This window comes from Chiloscyllium plagiosum, chromosome 30 (assembly GCF_004010195.1).
Source record: "Chiloscyllium plagiosum isolate BGI_BamShark_2017 chromosome 30, ASM401019v2, whole genome shotgun sequence".
In the NCBI taxonomy this organism is placed as follows: Eukaryota; Metazoa; Chordata; class Chondrichthyes; order Orectolobiformes; family Hemiscylliidae; genus Chiloscyllium; species Chiloscyllium plagiosum.
This window is the reverse complement of record NC_057739.1, coordinates 5,967,338-5,991,269: the sequence shown is the minus strand read 5'-3', so window position 1 is coordinate 5,991,269 and position 23,932 is coordinate 5,967,338. Positions and strand designations below refer to the sequence as shown.

General features: G+C 42.0%; 1 protein-coding gene across 1 annotated transcript in view; it reads left to right on the top strand.

Moving 5' to 3' along the window:
* Positions 1-23,932, top strand: part of LOC122564604 — a 55,179-nt gene that overhangs the window by 2,269 nt on the left and 28,978 nt on the right. The window contains exons 3-6 of the mRNA XM_043719692.1: positions 379-445; positions 7,756-7,877; positions 9,482-9,566; positions 12,736-12,875. Coding sequence (XP_043575627.1) covers positions 379-445; positions 7,756-7,877; positions 9,482-9,566; positions 12,736-12,875 — 414 coding nt within the window. The remainder of the gene's footprint in view (positions 1-378; positions 446-7,755; positions 7,878-9,481; positions 9,567-12,735; positions 12,876-23,932) is intronic.

Below are 23,932 nucleotides of genomic sequence, written 5' to 3'. Positions count from 1 at the left end.
GCTCTGTTGATGGGGTCTATTTCAACATGTTTGTTTATAGCACTAGTAGATAAATACCAGGCCTCCAGGAATTCCTGAGCTTGTCTTTCTTTTGCCTGTCCCTGTATTAAACATTGTCCCAGTTGAATTGGTGTCTGCCATTGTCAGTGTGTATTGACATGAGAGAGGACTTGTCATGTTGTTTTGTTGCAAGCTGATGCTCATGTATTCTGCTGGTGAGTTTCCTGCCCATTTCCCCTTTGTACTGTTTCTCTCGGTTGCTGCATGGTATTTCTAGACAAATCGACAACACAGACCGCCAATGAAACTATCGGTAAAGATAATAGCCGGTACGTACTGCACCCATGACTGACCACACACTTTGTATTTAATTACCAGGTGCACAAACAAATTAATGGGACACCCATCTCTGGGCTCACCCAACTCAGGGCTCATTGCTGAAGCAGTAATGCAAAGACAAGAAAACACAACCCAAACAATGGATCAGATACGTGGACAATACCTTTGTTATCATTAAACAGTCCAAGTTAGAAAGCACACGTCACCTTATTAATAGCATATTCACTGGGATCAAGTTCACCAGAGAAGAAGAGAATGACAATCGACTACCATTCTGGTAGAACAAATGAACAACAGTGAATTCCTTTCCAGAGTTTAAAGAAAGTTTACACATACAGACCAGATTCTTAATTACAACAGTAACCAACCCAACATCCACAAACTGAGCTGTGTCAAGACTCTATTTAAATGAGCTCTAATACACTGCAAAATCCCAGAGCTCCACAAAAAAGAAGAGGAACACTTACACAAAGTCTTTGCTAATAATGGGTACCCTAGCAACTTCATCTGCCAATGCCTAGCAAACAAACAACACCAAGAAAACACTGTGCACGCCAACACACTGACCACCCTATCCTGTATTAGAAATATCTCCGAACTGACTACAAGACTCCTACATCCTCTGGGTCTAATGACAGCACACAAACTCACAGTCACACTTCGCCAGTTACTATCCAAGACAAACACACAACATGCAGGACAAATGTGATATACAAAATACCATGCAGCCACTGCAAGAAACATTACAAAGGACAAACGGGCAGGAAACTGACCACCAGAATATAGGAGTAACAGCTTGCAACAAAACAACATGATCAGTTCTCTCTCATGTCAATACACACTGACAATGAAGGACACCAATTCAACTGGGACAATATTACGATACTGGGACAGACAAAATAAAGACAAGCTTAAATTCCTGGAGGCCTGGTATTCTTCCACTGGTACTATAAACAAACATGTTGAAATAGATCCCATCTACAGACCACGACAATGCAAAACCGGAAATAGAAGCACCCGCCATGACAAACAGAACCATATAAATTCTGGGCAGATCACAACAACAGTGTTTCAACCAGAAGCTACACAGCACTGAGGGTGTCATCAGTCGTGAGGTGAAACGTTTACAAAAAATCAATTGGCTCAGCGAACCAACCAACAACTCCAACCACAGTCCGAGCTACACAAAAACCTTATCCATATGATCACAGTCACAGACATTCTCCTTGGAATAGATACAGAGAGGTAGGCTAATGCTCTGTACTCATGGCATGAGATTGAATCTCATGATTGGAGATGGCGAAAATTGAACTCAATAAAAATCTGGAATTAAAATGAGTTTAATAATGAACATGAATCCATTATCGTTTGTCATAAAACCTCTCTGGTTCACTAATGCCCTTTAGGAAGGGCTTCGGCCCCCTTATCGACTCTGGCCTACATGTGACTTCAGACCCACAAGATGTGGTTGACTCTTAACTGCCCTCTGAAATAGTCTACCATTTGTAATGATTGCTAGAAAGTCTCAAGACATTTGACACTATCCAGAACAAAACAGCACATTTGAGTAACAATGTCAACTTTCACTCCCTTCACCATCCAGGCGCAGTAGCAGCAGTGTGTACTATCTGGAAGATGTATTGCAGGAATTCACCAAGGCTCCTTCATCAGCACTTTCCAAACCTGTGAACTCTATCATGAAAAGGAGAAAGGCAGGAGATATATGGGAGTACTACCACCAGGAAGACCCCTAGCCACTTACCATTCTGGCTCGCAACTACATTTACTATTCCTTCATTGTCACTGGTTCAAAATTATGGAACTCCTTTCACAAAAGCACTGTGTACCACACAAACTGTTCCTCAACATTACCTTCTTAAGGGCAATGAGGGATGGACAATGAACATAGTCCCATTAATAATTTTTTTTAATGAGTCATACAGAATGGTTACAGTGAAAAAGAAGCCCATTCATCCTTGTGATTGCACCAACTCTTCAAATGAACACTTCACCCAGTGTCATTGCCTAGTTTTCTCCCTGAAACCCCCTCACATTGCTCCTTTGAGGATAATAGTCTAATTCCCTTTCAAACACTTCAGTTGAACGTGCTTCCACCAATCCTGAATTGCAGACCTTAACCACTCACTGAGTGAAAAAGTTTCTCATGTCAACTTTGCCAGTTACTTTAAATCAGTGCCCTGTCATTCTTTACCTTTTCACAAGTGGAAACAGTTTCTCCTTGTCTATTCTGTCAATACCCCTCATTATTTTCAACACCTTGGACAAAATCCCTCTTCTCCAAAAAAAAAAGTTCCAATTTCTCCAATCAACTTTTGTAATTATTGATTCTTAACCCTGGAACCATTCTTGTTAATCTTTTCTGCACCTCTAATACTTTCACATCTTTCCTAAAATACGGCACTCAGAACTGGACACAATACTCCAGCTAACTAGTGTGTGATTTAAGTTGAACATTGCCTCCTCCCTCTTCTACTCTATGCCCCTAAGAGATACTGAATATTTTATTACCACATTCTCACACTGCCCTGCAACCCTTTTGGATATTACCATTATTTTATATTATCTCTCTACATTCTTCTTAACAAAATGAATCACTTAATATTTCTCCACACTGAACTTCATCTGTCACGAACCAATTTTGAGTTTTTGGTCGCAGACTCTTAATGGCCAGTGTCTTTATGGTCACCTTTTTTGGGGAGAGAATTGTCCCAGAGAACCTCAGTGGTGTTACAATGCAGAAGGAGATCTTTCTATAGCCAATGCCTGCATTGGCATCATTACCTAGTGACAATCACTCCTTTCCCATACCCTTGCATGTTATTTTTATCTAAATAAGCACATAGCAACCTCTTGAATGCCACAATTGAACCTGCCACCATCTCATTTTCAGGCAGTGAATTCCAGATCCTAACTACTGGCCCAGAGAAAAGGTTTCCTTGCTTCACTGTTGCTTCTTTTGCACAGCCTCTTGATCTTTTGACTTTTATAAGCACGAGATCATCTCCCTGTCTACTCTATCCAGTACCTTCTATCAGCTCGCCTCTCGGCCTGCTTCTCTCCAAAGAGAACAGTCCCAACTTCTTCATTCCTTCCTTATACTAAAGATTATCATTCCTCAAACTACTCTTGGAAATTACTTATGCACTCTCTCAATACATTCATATCCATCCTATAACAGCTAAGGTCTAACAAGTGTCTTGCACAAGTTCAACATCACCTTCTGAGGACATTAACCTAGAGTTCTGTATTACGAGTCAAATGAAATTACCACTGCACCACTGCCTCCCCTGAATCTCTACCCTCTTTAGACTTGTAGCCCCTACTTTATAATGTCTTTCAATACTCTTCCTACCGATGTTCATCAACTCACATTTCTCTGCATTGAACCTCATCTGTCACCCATTCACCCACTCCATCAACAGGCCAATGTCCTTTCATAAGTCCACATTGTCCGAACAATTTACATTTCTCCTAAGTTTTGTATCATCTGCAAACTTTGAAATTGTCCCCTGCCCAACAAGATCCAGATTATTAAAGTATATCAAGAAAAGCAAGGGTCCCAGTACTGAACCCTGGGGAACCCCACTTCAAGCCTTCCTCCAGGCTGAAAAATATTCATTGACCATTACACTCCATTTCCTATCACTCAGCCAATTTTGTATTCACATTGCTACTATCCCTTTTATGTCAGGACTTCTAACTTCCTTTTAAACCACTTATGCACTTTCTCTGATGTGTTCATATCCTTCCTGTACAGGGTACCCATAACAGTACATAATACGCTGATTGTCGTCTAACAAGTGTTGTACAAGTTCAACATCACCTCCTGGCTCTTGTCCCCTATGCCCCTCTGCAGTGCAGAGGAAGGCCATTCAGTCCATTAAATCCATGTCTCGTGAAGACTATGGCAAATGCCAGCATTGCATCACAAAGCAGGATGGGACTAGGTCAAGGCACAGTGTCCAGCACCACAAAGGAAGTTAGAAAGTGTCTCTGAAACAATTATTCATTTCCTGACTGTTTGCTTACTTTGATAAAGAGCTCAGGAGCTGGTTTAGAGCTCCTTTCCGCAGTGGCTGGAATCTATAACTGGGAGGATTTGCTTTGAGCAATTTTTATTGTCTATGTTACTCCAAATGTAATTAATTTTCAGATGCTCTAAAACCGCAGAGATCACTCTGATAAAGAATCATTAGACTTGAAATGTTAGCGTGCTCTCTCTCCATGGATGCTGCCTGACCTGCTGTGATTTCCAGCATTTATTGTTTTCAGTACAGATACCAGCATTTGCAGTAATTTACCCCTCCATAATTAATTTTCAGTTCAGCCTACAGCTCGGTATGAAACTAATGTCAGGTTCTTCCTCTTGCAGTCTGCACAGAAGCCAAATTTGTTCCTTCACAACCAGGAGTGGTTCTTCCACACTGAGAAAGGTTGGTATGAAAGGGGATGTTGCTGGGGAAAGGATTTGGTGGGTACAGAATGTTATAAATTAATATGCAGCACTAGGGGCCAAGGGGCCCAAGTTTTCTTATTGCACTGATTAATATGTTGTTGAGATTCCAACTGAAATTCTCATAGACTGGTGTGAGGGAGCATCCTGGTATCTCTGGTTGGATATAAACTTAGTTACAGCATCACTAAATTGTCCAGGAGTAAATGGGAGTGTTCAAAGAGTTTTTATTTTTAAAAAACACTTCCTCTTTTGTCAAATTATTCCCTCGTGCGGTGCTTGCTGCAGTTGTCATGAAGATTGTGATTTGATTGCTGGTGACTTCAGACAAGTGTTAATGAAGTCGGAGGACCACCCTGGATCCCAGTGAAAACATTTTGCACAGACTTCACTAGCGTCACTGCCCCTTGTGCTGCGGTGGAGTCTGTTCACTCCATGTATTTTTTAATTTTCTTTCTAATATTCTTTCCCTCTCTTCCTCCAACATTTCCTCTCGCTTCCCACACAACACACCTCCCTCACCCACACCACCCCACAATCTAGACGGACACACATTCTTACCCACCACAGCGACATAACAAAAGGAAAGACTCACAATTTTCTTGCACATTTCACAACCTCAGAATTCTCATCAGCAATTCACAGCCAATGAAATTAGTTTTTAAAGGTGACCTTTTTTTGGCCAGTGTTCAAAACAAATGAACTAATGTGCACACAGCAAGATCCCATTGACAGCAATTTGATGCAGACCTGATATCAGCCTCCAGGACAGTACAGAACTTGTTGATTCTTCCTTGAATGGAGCCAGTCCTCTTACCATCACCCTCCTCTACCTGGCTAAACTTATTCTCACATTGAACAACTTTACCTTTGACTCCATTCATTTCTTCTCTAGCTGCAGGTCCAAGCCATGCCTGTCTTTACATGGGGCCAGTCAATTTTTATTTTCATGCGAGTCCTTCTTAGAGCCCCTCCCTCACTTCTTCTGATACATTGTTGACTGCTTTGCTGCCACTTGCTGCTCTCACCCAAAACTGTTATGTCATCAATAATGCTTCCAGTTTCCACTGGGCCCTTGACATTACCTCTGCTCTCAACTTTTCCTTCCTTTCACATTCCTCAACTCCCCTGCCTCCATTTGTGGAATAAGTTATTGGCTGATATTCACTGCAGGTGCACTTACTCCTTGGTTACAGTTCCTCACACCCTGAGCCTTCTCAGGACAGTATTTAATTTTCCCAGTTCCTCCATCACATCTGTTCTGACAATGCCATCTATCCATACTCGCACTCTGACATGTCTTCCTTTTTCCTCGGCCGAAGACTCCTCCTCACCATCGTTAACAGGGTGCTTCACCATGCCCATTCTAATCCTAAAACGTCTACCTTCAATCTCCCAGAATTATGATCACGTTCCCATGGTCCCTACCTTCTATCACACAAACCTTCACATTCAACAGATCATGAAGGTGCTGTAAATGGCAGATCAAATTGAGATACATCTTGCCCCCTCTCCTGACCTCCCCTTTCAACATTCTGATGAAAGTGTTCCCTCTGTGGCACCCTGGTCAACTCCTGAGTCACCCCAACAAACCCTCTGTTCCCATCAAGATCCAGCACCTGCTGGTTTACTTCCTTTTACCCCACCTCCCATGGTTCCTCCTTCTTGATGAACATTGATTTACTTATACATCTTTTAAACCCCTGTTCTGTGTTAGCTGCTTATGATGCAGTCTGACCTAGAATAGGAGGACCCAAATGCAGATTGGGTGACTGCAAACTATTGGTGGCTGGTCATTTTAATTCTGCTCTCCATCCCTATTCTGGCCTTGGCCCCTAGCCATTCTAGTTATTTCAGTAGAAGTGCAATGAATCTTGCACTTCAATACTTTTGCAGCCTTCTGGATTCATCATGGAGTTGTTGTGGGGAAAATCACCAGCCTCAGAGTCAGAGTCGGGGTTAAATGACAGTTTATTGTACAAGGACATACCAGAGCTCCAGGGAGAGAAAGACACTAAGAGCACAGTGGTCAGCTGCAAGTCTTCTCTCAACCCGGAGCACATGTCAAGATACTTTTATACATTTTGTAATATAATAGGTTGGTGATGAGGTTTTGCTGTAGTAATGGGTGCTAATCACTCTTCCTGAGAAGGACGATTATTGCAGCACTGGCCATTAACACTTTGTATTGAGTCAGTATCAAACTGTTAGCATTTCCATCAAAGGTTTTGGCTGGACCCAGACACTTCAGGGGGCAACCCACTTAAACTAATCAACGAGGTTGTGAGTGCATTGTGCTGGCATTCTGGTAGCCCCAGACAGTGTCTGTGTTTGCTCTGCTGTCTCTCTCCATATTGTGGTCCAGGGACCATCTTGTGTGTCAAGTGGCCAATTTATAGCTCAGCGGCCATTTTGTGTGTCTGTGTGCCTAGTGTCACCCTGCCCTGTGCCATCTCCCACTTCAGGGTTCTGCAACATCAGGTCATAAATTGCTACTTCCATTTATTTTCTTAGACAGCACAGTTATAATGATTTTCTGTTACCACCACACCTCCCCTATACTTTTGATTCTGTGCTTGTCCTATTATCTTGCCCCTTTGGCATTTATTTTCTCCAGTCTCCCACCTTATCACAGAGCTTTTCTTTTGTATTTTCACACATTCGTCCTTTTCCAACCTCTGTACTCACTTAAAACCTCTTACATATCTAACCTTTTCCAGTTTTAATGGAAGCTCATCAACTTGACAGCTTAACTGTGTTGTGTTCCTCAGATGCTGTTTGATGATTTGCAGCATTATTAGTTTTAATTTCTGACTCCATAACCCATTGTCTTTTTTTTTTGCAATACAAACTCAAACTTTGGTTCAGAGAAGAGGGCAAATTTCTGCTTTGTGTAATCCTGATATCAAGCCACAATAAAAGTGTTTACTTTATGTTTGCAGACTAATGTAGCGGAGTTGAAGCAACCTCCATCATCTTGTGACCAGTACCTGGGGAAGACAGTGTTTATCTGGGTCCCAAACCCCTCATACGATCGGAGACGGCAGAAAAAGCGGACACAATCGTAAGAATGGATGGTTTCTTCTGTCAAAACGTACTTCCCCAATAATTAAAACACAACATGAAAAGACAATCATGGAGTTTTTGGATCTTTTGGACATTTTACCTCCCTATTCTGCTACTTACAACATCTAGCTGGAAGGTCAAAAGGAGCAAGTTGCAAAGACTAGGCTTGTGTTCCATGAAGGGTCACTCGCCCCAAAACGTTAACTCTGATTTCTCTCTACAGATGCTGTCAGACCTGCCAAGTTTTTCCAGCAATCTATATTTTTGTCTGGTGTTCCATAGACTAGGCTTGTGTTCCATAGATTAGGCTTGTGTTCCCATCAGTATTGAAGATTAGGGTGTGATCTAATTGTGCGCTTTTAAAAAGTAATAATTGGTGTCAAGTTGGAAATGTAGCAGCCCATATGCACACAGATAGGTCCCACAATTGACCAGATGTCAATTTTAAACCCACCTGAGGAGAAGGATAGACTTTCTGTATCATCTAAAAAGCAGCATCTCCAAAACTGCAGAACTCCGCTGGTCTAGCCCAAGTGCTCGCCTCTGGAACGGGGCTCAGGCCAACTCAGCCATAACTGGCACCTAGGGCAAAGATTTCTTTCAAAAGTTAGTTTGAATAATTCAATTGCTTCTGTTCCTGTGTTTTATTTTTATTGGCCCATTTTATTTGTATTTAAACATTATTTTCACAGTCCGTCCCTAATTCTCAGACTATGCTCCAAGTTCTAGGATCTGCAACCAGTGGAAAACATTTATTTTTATCTACCCCATCATTTCCAAACATTTCTAAAAGATTTTGATTAGATCACCATTGACCTTCTAAATCCTAGAAAAAACAGACCTACTTTGTATAATCTTTCCTCATAATGTAATCCCTGAAATCCAGGTATCATTATTGTGAACCTACATAGTTCTCCCTCCAAGGCCAATATAACCTTCCCAAAATGTGGTGCTCAGATCTACTCCTAATGTGTTCTAACCAGGGTTTGTATAACTGCAGCATAACTTCTCATTCTTGTGTTCCAGTGCTCTAGATATTAAGGCCAGCATTCCATTAGCTTTCATGACTTCTTCTGCTCCTGTTTGTGACATTTTAAATGTCTATGCACTGAACTCCCAAGCCTCTTTGGACATCCACTTTATTTCAGCAAATCTGGATACATGACCTTTATGTGCCAATATCCAAGTTGTTAATAAATCATGTGAATAACTGAAGCCCTAACACAGATCCTTGACCACTTAGGGTGATGAGTGCCTTGGAAGGATACTTGCAGGTGGGGTTTCCCGAAGTACGTACCACCTTTATCCTTCTAGATGGTAGGGTCAAGGATTAGGAAGGCACTGTGGTCAGTTTGCTGCAATGTGGATGGTGTAGTGGGTGCTACTGTGCATTGGGTGGTGGTGAATTGTTCCGATTAGCTGCACCAAAAGGATTTGAAAACTATTTGAAGTGATTTCATTGCCTCAGGCTGTGGTTACTTTATTTGTAGATGTTAAGTTTGAGTTGTGAAACATATGATCCAATCTCCGATGTAAGATTTGTGCTTTGGTAGTGTCATAGTTTTCATTTTTACTGACACGTTCTCTCATGATATTAAACAGCATCACATCTGCACGGCAGGTCACTGTCCAAGAACTCAGGTTCCAGGGTCAGCCCCATGATGAACAGAAACAAAGTCAAAAAACGGTGAGTCTCAGCCATAACACACTCTGCAGTTTATCAGTCACTTTAAACATGGCTAACTTATTAGCAGCTGTCCCTTTTTTTTAAAGTAAAAACTTGAATTTCTGTAGTGGCATTATTACCTCAGAGAATTCCAAAGTGTTTTACCAGCAATGAAGTGTTTATTTTAGGTATTGCGGCAGACAATTTCCACATGGCAAGGCCATGTAAACAGCAATGTGATAATGAGCAGATATTCTGTTCTACCAATGTTAGCTGAGAGACAAATATTGGATACCAAGGCAAACTGGTCCTCCTCTACTTCAAAATAAAGCCAAGGGGGTCTGTAATAGCCACTGGAAAGGGCAGGAGGGATTTCAGCATCACATTTCATATTAAAGGTGTCACTGTGGATAACAGGCTCCGGTCTCTGCCACGGGACTCGAACCTATGACTTTCTGACACAGAATTGAGAAAGCTACAAGTGAAGCAAAGCTGGGCTACCTCTTGCGAAGGCCACGAGTCAGTAGGAGCATAACTAGGCCAATCGACTCTGCTCTGCCATTCAATGAGATCATGGCTCATCTGATAATCCTCAACTCCACTTTTCCTCTTGATTCCCTCACTGTTTAAAATCTGTCTCAGCCTTGAATATAACAACTCAGCCTTAACAGCCCTCTGTGGTAATTCCACAGATTCACTACCTCAGGGAAAAATTCCATCTTATCTCTTAAGGCATAGAATCCTCTGGTTCTATACTCTCCCAGAAGGATATCCATCCTTTCAGCAATTACCATGTCAAGTCCTTTATGAATCTTATATATTTCACTAACATCGCTTTTCACTCTTCTAAATTCCATTGAGAGCAGGCCCAAACTATTCAATCTCTCCTCAGAATATCCCTCCCACCTGGAGTCCATTTAATGAACCTTTTCTGGACTGTCTCCAATGTTTCCTTAATTAAAGGGACCAAAACTGTTCACAGCTCTGACAAATGCCTTGTATAATTTTAGCAAGGCTTCCCTATTTTTCTACTCCATTCTCTTTATGTAAAATCCCATGTTCCAATCGCCATCCCTTTTACCATCTGAGCTTGGAAGTTAGCTTTTTTGTGATTCATGTGTGAGGACCCCAAATTCCTATTTGCTGCAACTTTCTGCATTTAAAAAGTATTCAGCTCCTTGAATCTTCCCACCTTACACTTTCCCACATTGTATTTTATCAGCTAAGTCTTTTGCCCACTCATTTAACCTGTCCATATCTCTCCACAGACTCTTTGTGTCATCCTTAATATTTGCCTTCTCACCTACTTTTGTCATCCACGAACTTGACACTTTCCTCATCCAAGTCATGAGTATGTATTGTAAATAATTGTGATCCCAGTACTGATCCCTGTGTACTCTACAAGTAACATGTTGCCCGCTTTATCTCAACTCTGTCTTCTAATTGCCAATCCTTTATTCAGACAAATATACCACCTCCAACAGGATGTGATTTTATCTTATTAAGTAGTGTTATATGCAGTACCTTCTTGAACACCTCTTAGAAATCCAAACTATCCCAAAAGAATTCTAGTAAATGTCAGGTATGAGGCCATTTGTATTATTACATATTTCCAGAAGTTCTGCTATTAAATCCGGCTCAGTGGCTAGCACTTTTGCCTCACCAGGGACCCGGGTTTGATTCCCACCTCGGGCAACTGTCTGTGTGGAGTGTGCACATTCTCCCTGTGTCTGCATGGATTTTCTCCAGGTACTCCGGTTTCCTCCCACAATCCAAAGATGTGCAGGGCAGGAGAATTGGCCATGCTAAATTGCCCATAGTGTTAGGTGCATTAGTCAGGGGTAAATATAGAGTAGGGGAATAGGCCTGGGTGGTTTACTCTTCAGAGGGTTGGTGTGGACTTGTTGGGCTAAAGGGCCCAACAAGGGCCTGTTTTCATACTGTAGGGAACTAGTTAATATTATTTGTATTTTGTCCAGGACTTTTTTAAATCTAAGAGTTCTCGGATTCTAAGAATCTAAGGATGCCTCCGCTATCTATGTTCCTGCTTCCTTTATTAACCTAGAAGCATCCCATCAGGTCCGGGGTTTATCAGCCTTAGCCCCATTAGTTTCCCTAGTACTTCTTCTGGAATAATATTTATTCTGTCTTTTCCTCACCATCCTGTGCCACTAGATAGGATATTTTTGGAATTCCATTAATGTCCTGTAGTGTGAAGATGGATGCAAAATATTCATTCAGCTTCTCTGTCATTTTATGGTTCCCCATTATTATTTTTCCAGCCTCATTCTTTAAGGGGCTTATGTTCACTTTAGCCTCTCACTTCCTTTTTTATATATTTAAGGAAGCTCTCCCTGTTCATATTTATATTATTTGCAATTTTATCCTCAAAGTTTAATTTCTCTCTATTATTTTTGGTCTTTGTTTGGCTTATAAAACTCTCCTAATCTTCTAGCTTACTACTAAAACTTCACCACATTGTATGTTTTTTTCATTCAATTTGTTTCCATCCTCAACTTCCTAGATTAATCAGGGTTAATGTATTCCCTTCCTGGAATCCTTCTTCCTCACTGAGACATATCTTTGTTGAGAGTCATGAACCATCTTCATAAATGTCTGCCATTGTTCACCAGTTATCTTTCCCATTTGCTGCATTCAAGCCAAACAGGCTTATCTCCATTTCCACTTCACTGCCTCCCCCTCCTTTGTCAATAACCAATCTAACACTGCTCAACTCTGACAAAGAAAGCTCCCAATGGAATTAATTTAACCCCAATACTGACTGTCACCTTCATTCTTCCATTAATGTTACAAACAACAAAGGCTCAGATTTTATTCTGTATCCCAACATGTTACTTCTCTGGTTGCCTCTTAAGTGTCACAATTTGACAGTTCCTTGTGGTACAATGCTGCAATCCTCCAAGGTTGACAGAAATCTTCTGTCCTGACATCCTCCCCTGAGATTGCTTATGGCCTGCCTGAGTCATACAGCATAGAAACTGTTGTTTCAGTCCAACCAGTCATGCTGAACATAATCCCAAACTAAACTAGTTCCACCTGCCGGCGCCTGGCACCTGAGTTCATGTTTAGTCTTTCAAATGTGGCTACTGGAGGAACACTGCTTTCCAAAGGTAGATGGAGGGGCTACATGGCAAGAATTGAAGGTTATAACGATTATTTCTCTTCTCAGAAAAAGAAGGCAAAAGACTATGTCCCTACTGGTGGGCAACCATACACCTTCCTTGCCAGACAACAGCAGCTCCTCAAGGAATGGAAAGATACAACAAAGGGCAAAAAACATTTACTAGAGTTGGCTGGACCAAACCAGAGGTAATGTAGAAAAAGCAAGCCTGGATCATGCATAACATTGAGAGAGTGAAATATTGCTGTGTTAGAGAAAAATATGACCACTGCAGGGCAATGTGCTTAATGCCGATTAATGAATCTCAGTCAAGTGACTGAATTACTTTTACAGTTAGTGCTTTAGCTGACAGCTCTGAGCAAGGCAACACAGCAGTTCAGTGGTTAGCCTTGCTGTCTCACTGTGCCAGAGACCTGTCACCAGCCTTGGATGACAGTCTGTGTGTAGTTTAGACATTCACCCTGTGTCTGTGTGGGTTCCCTCCGGGTGCTCTGGTTTCCTCCCACAGTCCAAAGATGTGCAGGCTAGTTGGATTGGTCATGATAAATTGCCGATAGTGTGCAGGCTGGTTGGATTGGCCATGGGAAATGTGGAGTTACAGAGATAGGGTAGAGGGTTGGGTTTGGGTGGGATGCTTTTTGGAGGATCAGTGCAAACTCAATGAACCAAATTGCCTCTTTCCACACTGTGTGGATTCCATAACAACATCACGAACAAGTTGTACATTGGATTCATTGAACAAGTTGGTCTAGGTTAGTTCCCAGATAGTCTTTCTCATTCTCTTGCTGTCCTTGTAAACACTGTGGGTCTCTTGTGTCTTTGCTCACTATAGTAACCGTGCAGTTGAGCAGAGACTGAAATAACACTATGTCATGTACAAAAGCCACCTAAGACTCATCGGCTGTGATTTCTCTTGCTGGTTTGGGAAAAATCCTCACTTTTCACTCCTGACTGTTAAAAATGATTGCCTGCATTTCATACTTTCATTCTGAGGAAGGGGTACTGAGTGAACAGGAAAGACACTCGAAGAGGCAGACCAGTTCCTAAAAGGAAAACATCTTTTCTGCTCCCACCTCCTCACTCCCTTCACTCTCAATGCACCATCCTTGTCAACATATATCCCTACAGCCACTCTCCAAACCCTCATAGCCCCTGCATCACTCAACGCCTTCACCATCTACTCATTTCCCATGGCCTTTCTTGTCCCATATGCCCCAAATCATCCCCATGTCCCATTATAGCCCCTATCCTAATTCAGAGCCACTGATCTCCTACCATCTTTTGCCCATCCCTCTCCATGCCAACTCACTGAGTATCCAGCGTGGACATTCTTCAGAAAGCATCTTGATAGAAAATGAAGTTACCAGTCAATTGGTTATGTTACAACTGAAACAAATACACATTCTCACTGTTATAAAATAAACATCCAATCCAGTGAAATTGTAAGAACAAATCCTGTAAGAAAACAAACATCTTACTCTAGTGTTTAATAACTTATATAATTTGGGAGAAGATTTGTAGCTCGGGTGCTCGTTGTTGTTGTGGGTCTGTTCGCCGAGCTGGGAATTTGTGTTGCAGACGTTTCGTCCCCTGTCTAGGTGACATCCTCAGTGCTTGGGAGCCTCCTGTGAAGCGCTTCTGTGATGTTTCCTCCGGCATTTATAGTGATTGGTATCTGCCGCTTCCGGTTGTCAGTTCCAGCTGTCCGCTGCAGTGGCTGGTATATTGGGTCCAAGTCGATGTGCTTATTGATTGAATCTGTGGATGAGTGCCATGCCTCTAGGAATTCCCTGGCTGTTCTCTGTTTGGCTTGTCCTATAATAGTAGTGTTGTCTCAGTCGAACTCATGTTGCTTGTCATCTGAGTGTGTGGCTACTAAGGAAGTGGCAGATACCAATCACTATAAATGCCAGAGGAAACATCACAGAGGCGCCTCACAGGAAGCTCCCAAGCACTGAGGATGTCACCTAGACAGGGGACGAAACGTCTGCAACACAAATTCCCAGCTTGGCGAACAGAACCACAACAATAACTTATATAATCAAATATTTCACTTGCAGAGTGAATAAACATCTTGGTCAAGCACTTAAAAAACTTATGTCAAAAGATATTTCCATTCAATAACCAACTGGAGATATCCAGCAATAGACACCACTTTGTGAAAATAATAATTTAGGAAATCATTCATGCAGCATAAATTCTACATTTCTTTACATAACCAGGTGCTATGAAATACCTCACGAGTTTTTTTTAGTATCATGTGTTTTTATGATAATTTCTTGACAACTGTGCAAGTCCTAATGGGTTTATACATTTCTTAAGCACAAACATGTTTCTCTTAAACTCAAAGGATACCGAGCCTCAACCAAACATGTCTCTGGATCAGATCCAACTGATAGTTTATCTCTCCGAAAGAGGAGAAGTGTAAAACATTCCGGTAGCACTCATCCCTCATACTCTCTCACTCCTCACATATGCCAACCAAATGTAACCTAACGTCCTCTACCCATCCCCAAGGCCTCTCACACCTCGACGCCAAATTAGTGTCTACTTCCACCTGCTGTCCTTGACCCCCTTCACCTTCTATGTCAACTCATTGAGTATCCCAGATGGTGCAGCTCCAACAACACTCAAGAAGCCCGACACAACCCAGGACGAAGCAGCTGTTTGAGTGGCACCCTTTCTAACATCTTCAGTGTTTACTCCCTCCACCAGCAAGACACAGTGGTGGCAATGTTTGCAAGATGCTCTGCAGTGAGTCAAACTAAAGACACAATCTACCATCTAGAAGGACAAGGGCAGCAAATATCTGGGAACACCACCACCTGCACGTTCCCTCTAAGCCGCTCATTATCCTGACTTAGAAATATTTTAGTTGAAACTTTATTGCTGGAACAGCACAGCAGGTCAGGCAGCATCCAGGGAACAGGAGATTCGACGTTTCGGGCACAGGCCCTTCTTCAGGAATGAGCAGAGAGTGTTCAGCAGGAGAAGATAAAAGGTAGGGAGGAGGGACTTGGAGGAGGGGAGTTGGAAATGTGATAGGTGGAAAGAGGTCAAGGTGAGGGTGATAGGTCGGAGTAGGATGGAGGCGGAGAGGTCAAGAAGGAGACTGCAGGTCAGGAAGGCGGTGCCGGAACCTCACCACTGATGAGAAAGTTGTTCCAGGTGTCATAGTCAATATTTTTTCAATAATTAGTACAGCATTTCTTTTTGTGGGAGCTTGCTACATGTAAATTGCCTGCTATGTGTCAACACTGACTGTACTTCCAAAGTACTTTATTGGCTGTAAAGCATTTTGGATCTTTCTGTGGCCATAACAGTTACTATATAAATGCAATTTAATTTTAATAACTCAATAGTTACTCATAGAAATCTAATGTTATATCACTGGGATGCTTTTTTGCCATTATTATGGCAATAATGTTTTTTTCAAATTTAAAAAAAAGTTATGATATTTCAGCTACTTTAATCCCATGTGTATCACTGATGATTTGTATTTACTCTGTGGAAATTTTAATTGAGTAGAAGATTTTACTGCATTTTACTTTCTGATTTGCTGTTTGAGAATACTTCAGTGTAATTGGCTGCCAACTCCCTGCGGTGATATCACTGTTACTGTATGCCTAGTGTTTGTCTTGATCTTGCACATATCAAGAAAGGGAAACTTCATGCCTCAGAGATCACTAGATAGCAGAAAATCCCTTTAATACTTCAAAGTACTCTTTTGGTATGATCCTAGATATTGAATATTGTTAGATATTATTACTGGAGCGAATCATAGATTTACATTTAAATAGTTCCCATTTCTGTCTTTGTTCACTCCTTTCCTCAGCAATATTTTGTGTTTGATTTTGTCTACTTTCTGTGGTTTTATTTACCCTAATGAAGAAGAGCATATCTTCTCAACATCACAACTATTGATCTCACCCTGCTTGGCTGTTGTATGGAACCCCCTACGTGTTAACCCCTTAAAGCCAAATACATAACAATATTGTCAAATTTGATGGAATTTTAATGCATTTACTTTAGGGGAAATTTGGCATGTTAATATGCTGCAGTTTTTCTTATCTGCGATGTTTTGTGTTATGTTGCTGAAAATATTACTGATGAAATACTTAGCAGTTGTAGTAAAATCATGCGTATACTTAGGATGAAGAAGATTATGAGTACCACATATGCTTGGTCCAGTTCTTGTTGGATTCATTTGGATATCAAAGTTGAAACTTTATTGCTGGAACAGCACAGCAGGTCAGGCAGCATCCAGGGAACAGGAGATTCGACGTTTCGGGCACAGGCCCTTCTTCAGGAATGAGCAGAGAGTGTTCAGCAGGAGAAGATAAAAGGGATCCTTCCAGCCCGGCACCGCCTTCCTGGCCTGCAGTCTCCTTCTTGACCTCTCCGCCTCCATCCTACTCCGACCTATCACCCTCACCTTGACCTCTTTCCACCTATCACATTTCCAACTCCCCTCCTCCAAGTCCCTCCTCCCTACCTTTTATCTTCTCCTGCTGAACACTCTCTGCTCATTCCTGAAGAAGGGCCTGTGCCCGAAACGTCGAATCTCCTGTTCCCTGGATGCTGCCTGACCTGCTGTGCTGTTCCAGCAATAAAGTTTCAACTTTGATCTCCAGCATCTGCAGACCTCACTTTCTCCTTAGAAATATTTTACCATTCCTTCAGCATCACTGGGCAAAAATTCTAGAACTCCCTCCGTAATGGCACTGTGGATAAGAAATACCATTTTAGTGAATGCAACCGGTCATTTAAGTGGCCAGCAACCTCTGAGAACAGTGCATTGTGAACCACAGCCTGCCCCAATCCTGACCCCACAAAAATTACAGATGACAGGTTTGTGGACAGATCTTGAGATTCCTGGCATTTTAGCCATGACATCCTGGTCAAAATCAGGACCATGGAGGTCATTGAGTGTACAGGAGATCAAAAGGCCAATCAAGTACATGCTAGGTCTCTGTAGATCAACCCAGTTGGTTTCATTCCCAAGTCCCTGCAAACTTTTTTCCCTCAAATATCCATCAAAATTCCTTTCAAAATTGTTAATTGTATTCACTTTATCCACCCTTGTAGGTCATGAGTTCCAGGTTATTACCATGTGCTGCATAAAACTTCCCTGCATCTCTTGACCAAAACCTGTATTTCCTTCTACCATTAACCAGTAGGAACAACTTTTCTTTATCTGTAATACTATGTCATAATCTTGTATACCTTAATGAATAAAGGCCAACATGTTTTGTGTAATATTTCAAGATCTCCTGCCACCTCACAGACCCAGGATCCTCTGTTTCTATACATTCTTTAGAACTGGACAATTAAGTTTATATTATTTCTCCTTATAATATTTCACCTTCTTCCAAGATACTCTCCACATATTTCTCTCTATTAAGTTCTATTTTCCACTTGTCTGCCTATTTGCTAACCTATCTCTATCCCATTGCAAGTAATTTTTTTAACCTTCCTCATTGTTTGTTACCAAACTTGGTGGTGTGACATCAGTAAATGTTGAAATTTGAAACTTTATTCCAATGTTTTATATGCATATGTTTTATATGCATTCCTTGTATTGAACCTTGGGAAACACCAGTGTGATCCATTTTCCAGTTTGAAAAATAACCATTTAACATGACTCATTGCTTAATGTACTTAAACCAGTTCTTCATCCAACCTGACACTGGTCTCTGTATTTTATGAGCCTCAATTTTGGTAACCAGATTTTTATGACATACATTCTATAAATCCATAGATGCAGCCTTCATAGCATTTCCTTCACCAAAACGTTTCTTGGTTATCTCATCAAAAAATATTTGATTCATCAAGCATGATATTTCTTCTACAAATCCGTTCTGGTCCTGACTAATGAAATCAAACTAAGTGCCCTTTGATTTGTCTTCCCCCAATTATTGTTTCTAAAACCTCACCCACCATTATATTGAACTGACCAGACTGTAGTTGATAAGAATGTCTTCGGATCCTTTCTTGAATACAGATGTCACATTGGCTACTCGGTTTTCCTCTGGAACACTGTCCAATCCAGGAAAGATTATCACAAACCTTCAACTATTCCCACTCCCAGTTCCTTTAACAATCTAGAATGTAAGCTATTGAGATTTGGGGTGCAACTTTTCCAGTCCCTGAATGATGAAGGCAATGACAAATTAATTGGGAAACTACAGCGAGATCAGAAAAATTAAGTTCTCTCATATCCACAGAAAGTACAATTTTCCACCTATGGGAATCTCAGTATGAAGCAGCCTATTTCCAAACATTAACATCTCATTTCTATCTGATCTCACCTCATTTATATGTAGTTTGATATTTTCCCAGGCAGCGGAGAGAAACTAGACAGCAATAATTCCCAACATGAAAGCCTGGGTAGGTACCAGGAGGCTGCAGCTCACTGATGCCTTCTCATGTTGTCCATCTTGGTCAATATTCCCAACATCACAGGACACACTCTATGGGCAATGACTGTCTGCACTCACTGTATATTATGGTTGGTATCAGCAAAGTGTCAGCCTTACCACATCATCAGGACAGAGTTGGGAAAAAAAGATTAATACAGTTCAGTACTTCAACGGTGCACCTTGGAGTTCAGTGATACCATACATTGTGATTATGTGGTCAGGTTGCTTTGCACATAATTACAGACCCCCATCTTGTGCATTGGAAGAAAGAGCATTGTAATACTTTTTGCTTGCTTCGTTGACACTCACTCACTCTGGGTACTCACAGCATCTCTGCCTTGCCATTTAGCACATACAGGTTACCAGATAGCTTCAAAAGTAGAAATTTCTGGAAAAATTCAGCAGAACTTTTTTTCTGAAGGGTCATTGGACCCAAAATGTTAACTCTGCTTTCTCTCCATAGATATTGCCATACCTGCTCAGGTTTTCTAGCAATTTTTACATTATCTTTACATTTCCCATAGTTGTTCTTATAACAAAAACAGAAATTGTTGGAGAAGCTCACTCACTCACTCCAATCACAGACTCCAATTATTCATTCACTTGAATCACTTGCAGGAGAAGGGTGACCTGAACAATGGGGTGAGGCAGATAACTGATGGAGGATCACATTGATCTATCACCTTCCACCCTTGAATGGATGGATCTGAGGGGCACAGTTCCAGTGCAATGGATCCAATGACACTGGGCAATGCTGAGGGCATCTTGTGTGATGCTATTTGCTGGCTTATTCACCTTCTCGACTAAATTCTCATCTTCAAGCTGAAATATGTCTTGAATTGGAGGCTGTGCATGGAAATGACCTCATACATTCTCCCAAGCTCTTTACCCTCAGCCTTCCCCTTATGCTTCTGTGCTTTCAGTTACCCAGATTTGCAGACTGTTCAACCTTTGCAGCTTCATAAGTAAGTGCACTAGGGGGTACAGAGATTGAAGAAAGATTCAGTGGCACTTCAACACAGTTCAGACACCAGCACATTGGGAAATTGGAGGCATATGGTGAGTATCCATGAACAAGTGGGCTGCAGCCAGGCCAGGGTGATAGGTCAGATTGTCTACAAACTCCCCAGAGTACAAGCTTTCAGACTAGTTCACTTGCAGGACAATGTCTCTGTTGGAATGATGTAGTGATTGGAACCTCGTAAACCTCACTGACTGCGAGGCTCTTGTTTGAGGTTGTTAAGCTGGGCCAATCAGGAAAGCCTTGGCTGACCTATACAACCAGGAGAAAATAACTAAACACTACCGCTGTTTGACGGTGGTGTGTGGGGGCTTAGAAAACAAAAACATATCATTGGTGGGTTATGGTTAGATTTAGGGTCATACCTGGTGAAACTCACCACTTAGGGCGGCACGGTGGCACAGTGGTTAGCACTGCTGCCTTACAGCACCAGAGACTAGGGTTCAGTTCCTGCCTCAGGCGACTGTGTGGAGTTTGCGCATTCTCCCCCGTGTCTGCGTGGGTTTCCTCCGGGTGCTCCGGTTTCCTCCCACAGTCCAAAAATGTGCAGGTTGGGTGAATTGGCCAAGCCAAATTGGCTGTAGTGTTAGGTGAAGGGGTTAATGTAGGTGAGTGGGCCGCGGGTCGGTGTGGACTTGTTGAGCTGAAGGGCCTGTTTCCACACTGTAATTAATCTAATCTTATTCCAGATCATTTTTGTCACCAAGAGTTTGATTGGCAATCACTAGCTCTTATCACATTGTTTGAAAAGGGAGAAATGTACTGAAAATAATTACTTAAAAAACAAAAAAAACATAACTAGGAGAAGAAGAAAAATATATAACCAAGAGATTTGAATCTCCTCAGTTGAGGACTGACTCCAAGCTGGATGGCCACAGCCAATGTACTGTGCCCTAGCAAATAAAGGGTGACTTGGTGACGGGATACCAGCCTCTGTGCTCTTATTTCAGTCGCAACAAGGATAGAATAGGACATGCCTGAAGAACAACTGTCATCTTGGTGTTGGGGTAAGCATTTCTGGCATCATGCCTCTATTTGGGAAGCTTGACTCATTTGACGCTGTTGAAGAAGACTGGATCCAGTATGTGGAAAGAACATAATTGTTTTCGGGGCAAATGACTTTGGGACAGATGAAAAGCAATGAGTAACCCTTCTGACTATGTGTGGACCTGCAGCATTTTCGGTTATAAAAGGCTGAACTTGAGACACCAGTCACTAAATCCTTCCAGGAGTTCACAGAGTTGGTTAAGGAATGTTACAACTCCAAACCTCCTCTAAACGTGAGATGCTATTGGTTTTACTCAATGTTTAGAAAATCAGGGGAATCCATATCGGGATTTTTGACAAGGTTACAAAGACTTGCAGAGGCATATGATTTTGGGCTGACCCTAAATGAGAAGCTGAGAGACCATTTGGTATGTGGGATTAATGACATAACCATGCAGATGCGCCTACTAACTGAGGCCCAACTGGACTTAAAACAGGCAACGTAGCTGGCTTTGTCATTAGAAAGTGCAGCAAGTGGAGAATGGGAACTACAATGTATCCTAATGGAAGCAGACACTCTCACTGAGCTCAGGGAACACCACTTGTGTGTAGGCAATCGCAGGGCATGTCCTGAGCAGAGGGACCCTAGGCCAACCCATCTCAGGACCCAACAACATAGCCAAGCCTCAGCGAAGTGGCTAAAAGTTCTTCAGGATTTGGGTCGACAAGTCATTGTAGTTGTTACCGGTGTGCGGACACAAAACAGCAAAGGAGTCCTGCAAGGCCTGACTCGAATAGAAAAACTCAGAGATGAGGAGAGTGCACACCCTGGAAAGTCCCCCTATATGTGGATTGGAACAATTAAATTGCTTAGTGACACCCAAATCAGAACCAATTAATGTTTGGTTAAATGGTCAACCAGTTCCCATGGAGGTCAATACTGGTGCAGCTGTATCTGTGGTTGCAGAATCCGTCTTAATAAGATTCACTTGGACTCCAACCTTTAAGTTTGTGCAAGACCTCAGCCAGACTGAGAATATGCACCACGGAACTGTTGCAGATTAAGGGTACGAATTCGGTTCCGGTCTCCTATGAGAAGCAGTTGATGCAGTTATCATTGACGATAGTAAAAAGGATGGGCCCAAGCCTATTGGGGCGGTATTGGTTGAGAAAGATTCACCGAGATTGATTCAACATTTTTCAATTGGAAACATGCTGCCTCAGTGAAGTCTTAGTGAAATACCCAGCAGTCTTTCAAGAAGGGTTTGACACTATCAAAGGAACCAAAGCCACTTTACATGTTGAGTAGGACGCAATTCTGAGATTTTGAAAGGTTCACCCAGTGCCATTTGCCTTGTGGGCAAAAATGGAGGCGGAAATCAGGAAGCTGGGGAGCAAAAGAATCATCAAACCAGTGCAGTTTGCAGAATGGGCATCACAGGTTGTACCGTGCACTAGTAAATAAAGGGTGACTTGGTGATACAAACTGATAAACACTGGTAAAAACTAGGAAAACACAGGTAAACATGTACACTAAGATGCTTAGGGCAATAAAAGAGCAATCAACTCCCATTACTGACTAGGAACACAGAGGACTTGGACTCCACCATGACACAGAACACAGCACAGGGGTGACCTTATAGAGGATTATAAAATCATGAGGGATTTGGTTATGATGTCTTTTCCCTAGAGTGGGGATTTCAGGGCAGGGGCATATTTTAATGTGAGAAGAGAAAGAATTAAAAAAGACATGAGGGGCAACTCTGTTACACAGAGTGGTTCATGCTGCCAAAGGAAGTGGTGGGATGCGAATACAGTTACAACATTTATAAGGCATTTTGTGCAGGTGCAGGTGTTGGACTGGAATGGACAAAGTCAGAAGTCACACAACACCAGGTTATACTCCAACAGCTTTACTTGAAATCACAAGCTTTCAAGAGAGCTGCTCCTTCATGAAATGCAGGGAAGTGCACAAGCACAGAATTTATGGGCAGAGAGACAATGGCAAGATAATTCCAGGTAGAGTGTCAACAGATAAGTACAAATAGTAAGAATGGAGTGTCGATAGCTGAATAGCACGTCATAGAGTCATAGAGATGTAGAGCACGGAAACAGACCCTTCGGTCCAACTTGTCCATGCCGACCAGATATCCCAACCCAGTCTAGTCCCACCTGCCACTACCTGGCCCATATCCCTCCAAACCTATTCATATACCTATCCAGATGCCGCTTAAATGTTGCAATTGTACCAGCCTCCATCACTTCCTCTGGCAACTCATTCCATACATGAACCACCCTCTGCATGAAAAAGTTGCCCCTTAGGTCTCTTTTATATCTTTCCCCTCTCACCCTAAACCTATGCTCTCTAGTTCTGGACTCTCCCACCCCAGGGAAGAGACTTTGTCTATTTATCCTATCCATGCTCCTCATAATTTTATAAACCTCTATAAGGTCACCCCTCACCTCCAATGCTCCAGTGAAAACAGCTCTAGCCTATTCAACCTCTCCCTATAACTCAAATCCTCCATCCCTTGCAACATCCTTGTAAAAGTTTTCTGAACCCTTTCATTAGGCCTGTTTGTAAATTGGTGATTCCCTGTACTCTCAATGCTGTCAAATCACTTGAGGATTATAGAGTCATAGAGATGTACAGCATGGAAACAGACCCTTCGGTCTAACCTGTCCATGCCAACCAGATATCCCAACCCAATCTAGTCCCACCTGCCAGCACCCAGCCCATTTCCCTCCAAACCCTTCCTATTCATATACCCATCCAAATGCCTCTTAAATGTTGCAATTGTACCAGCCTCCACCA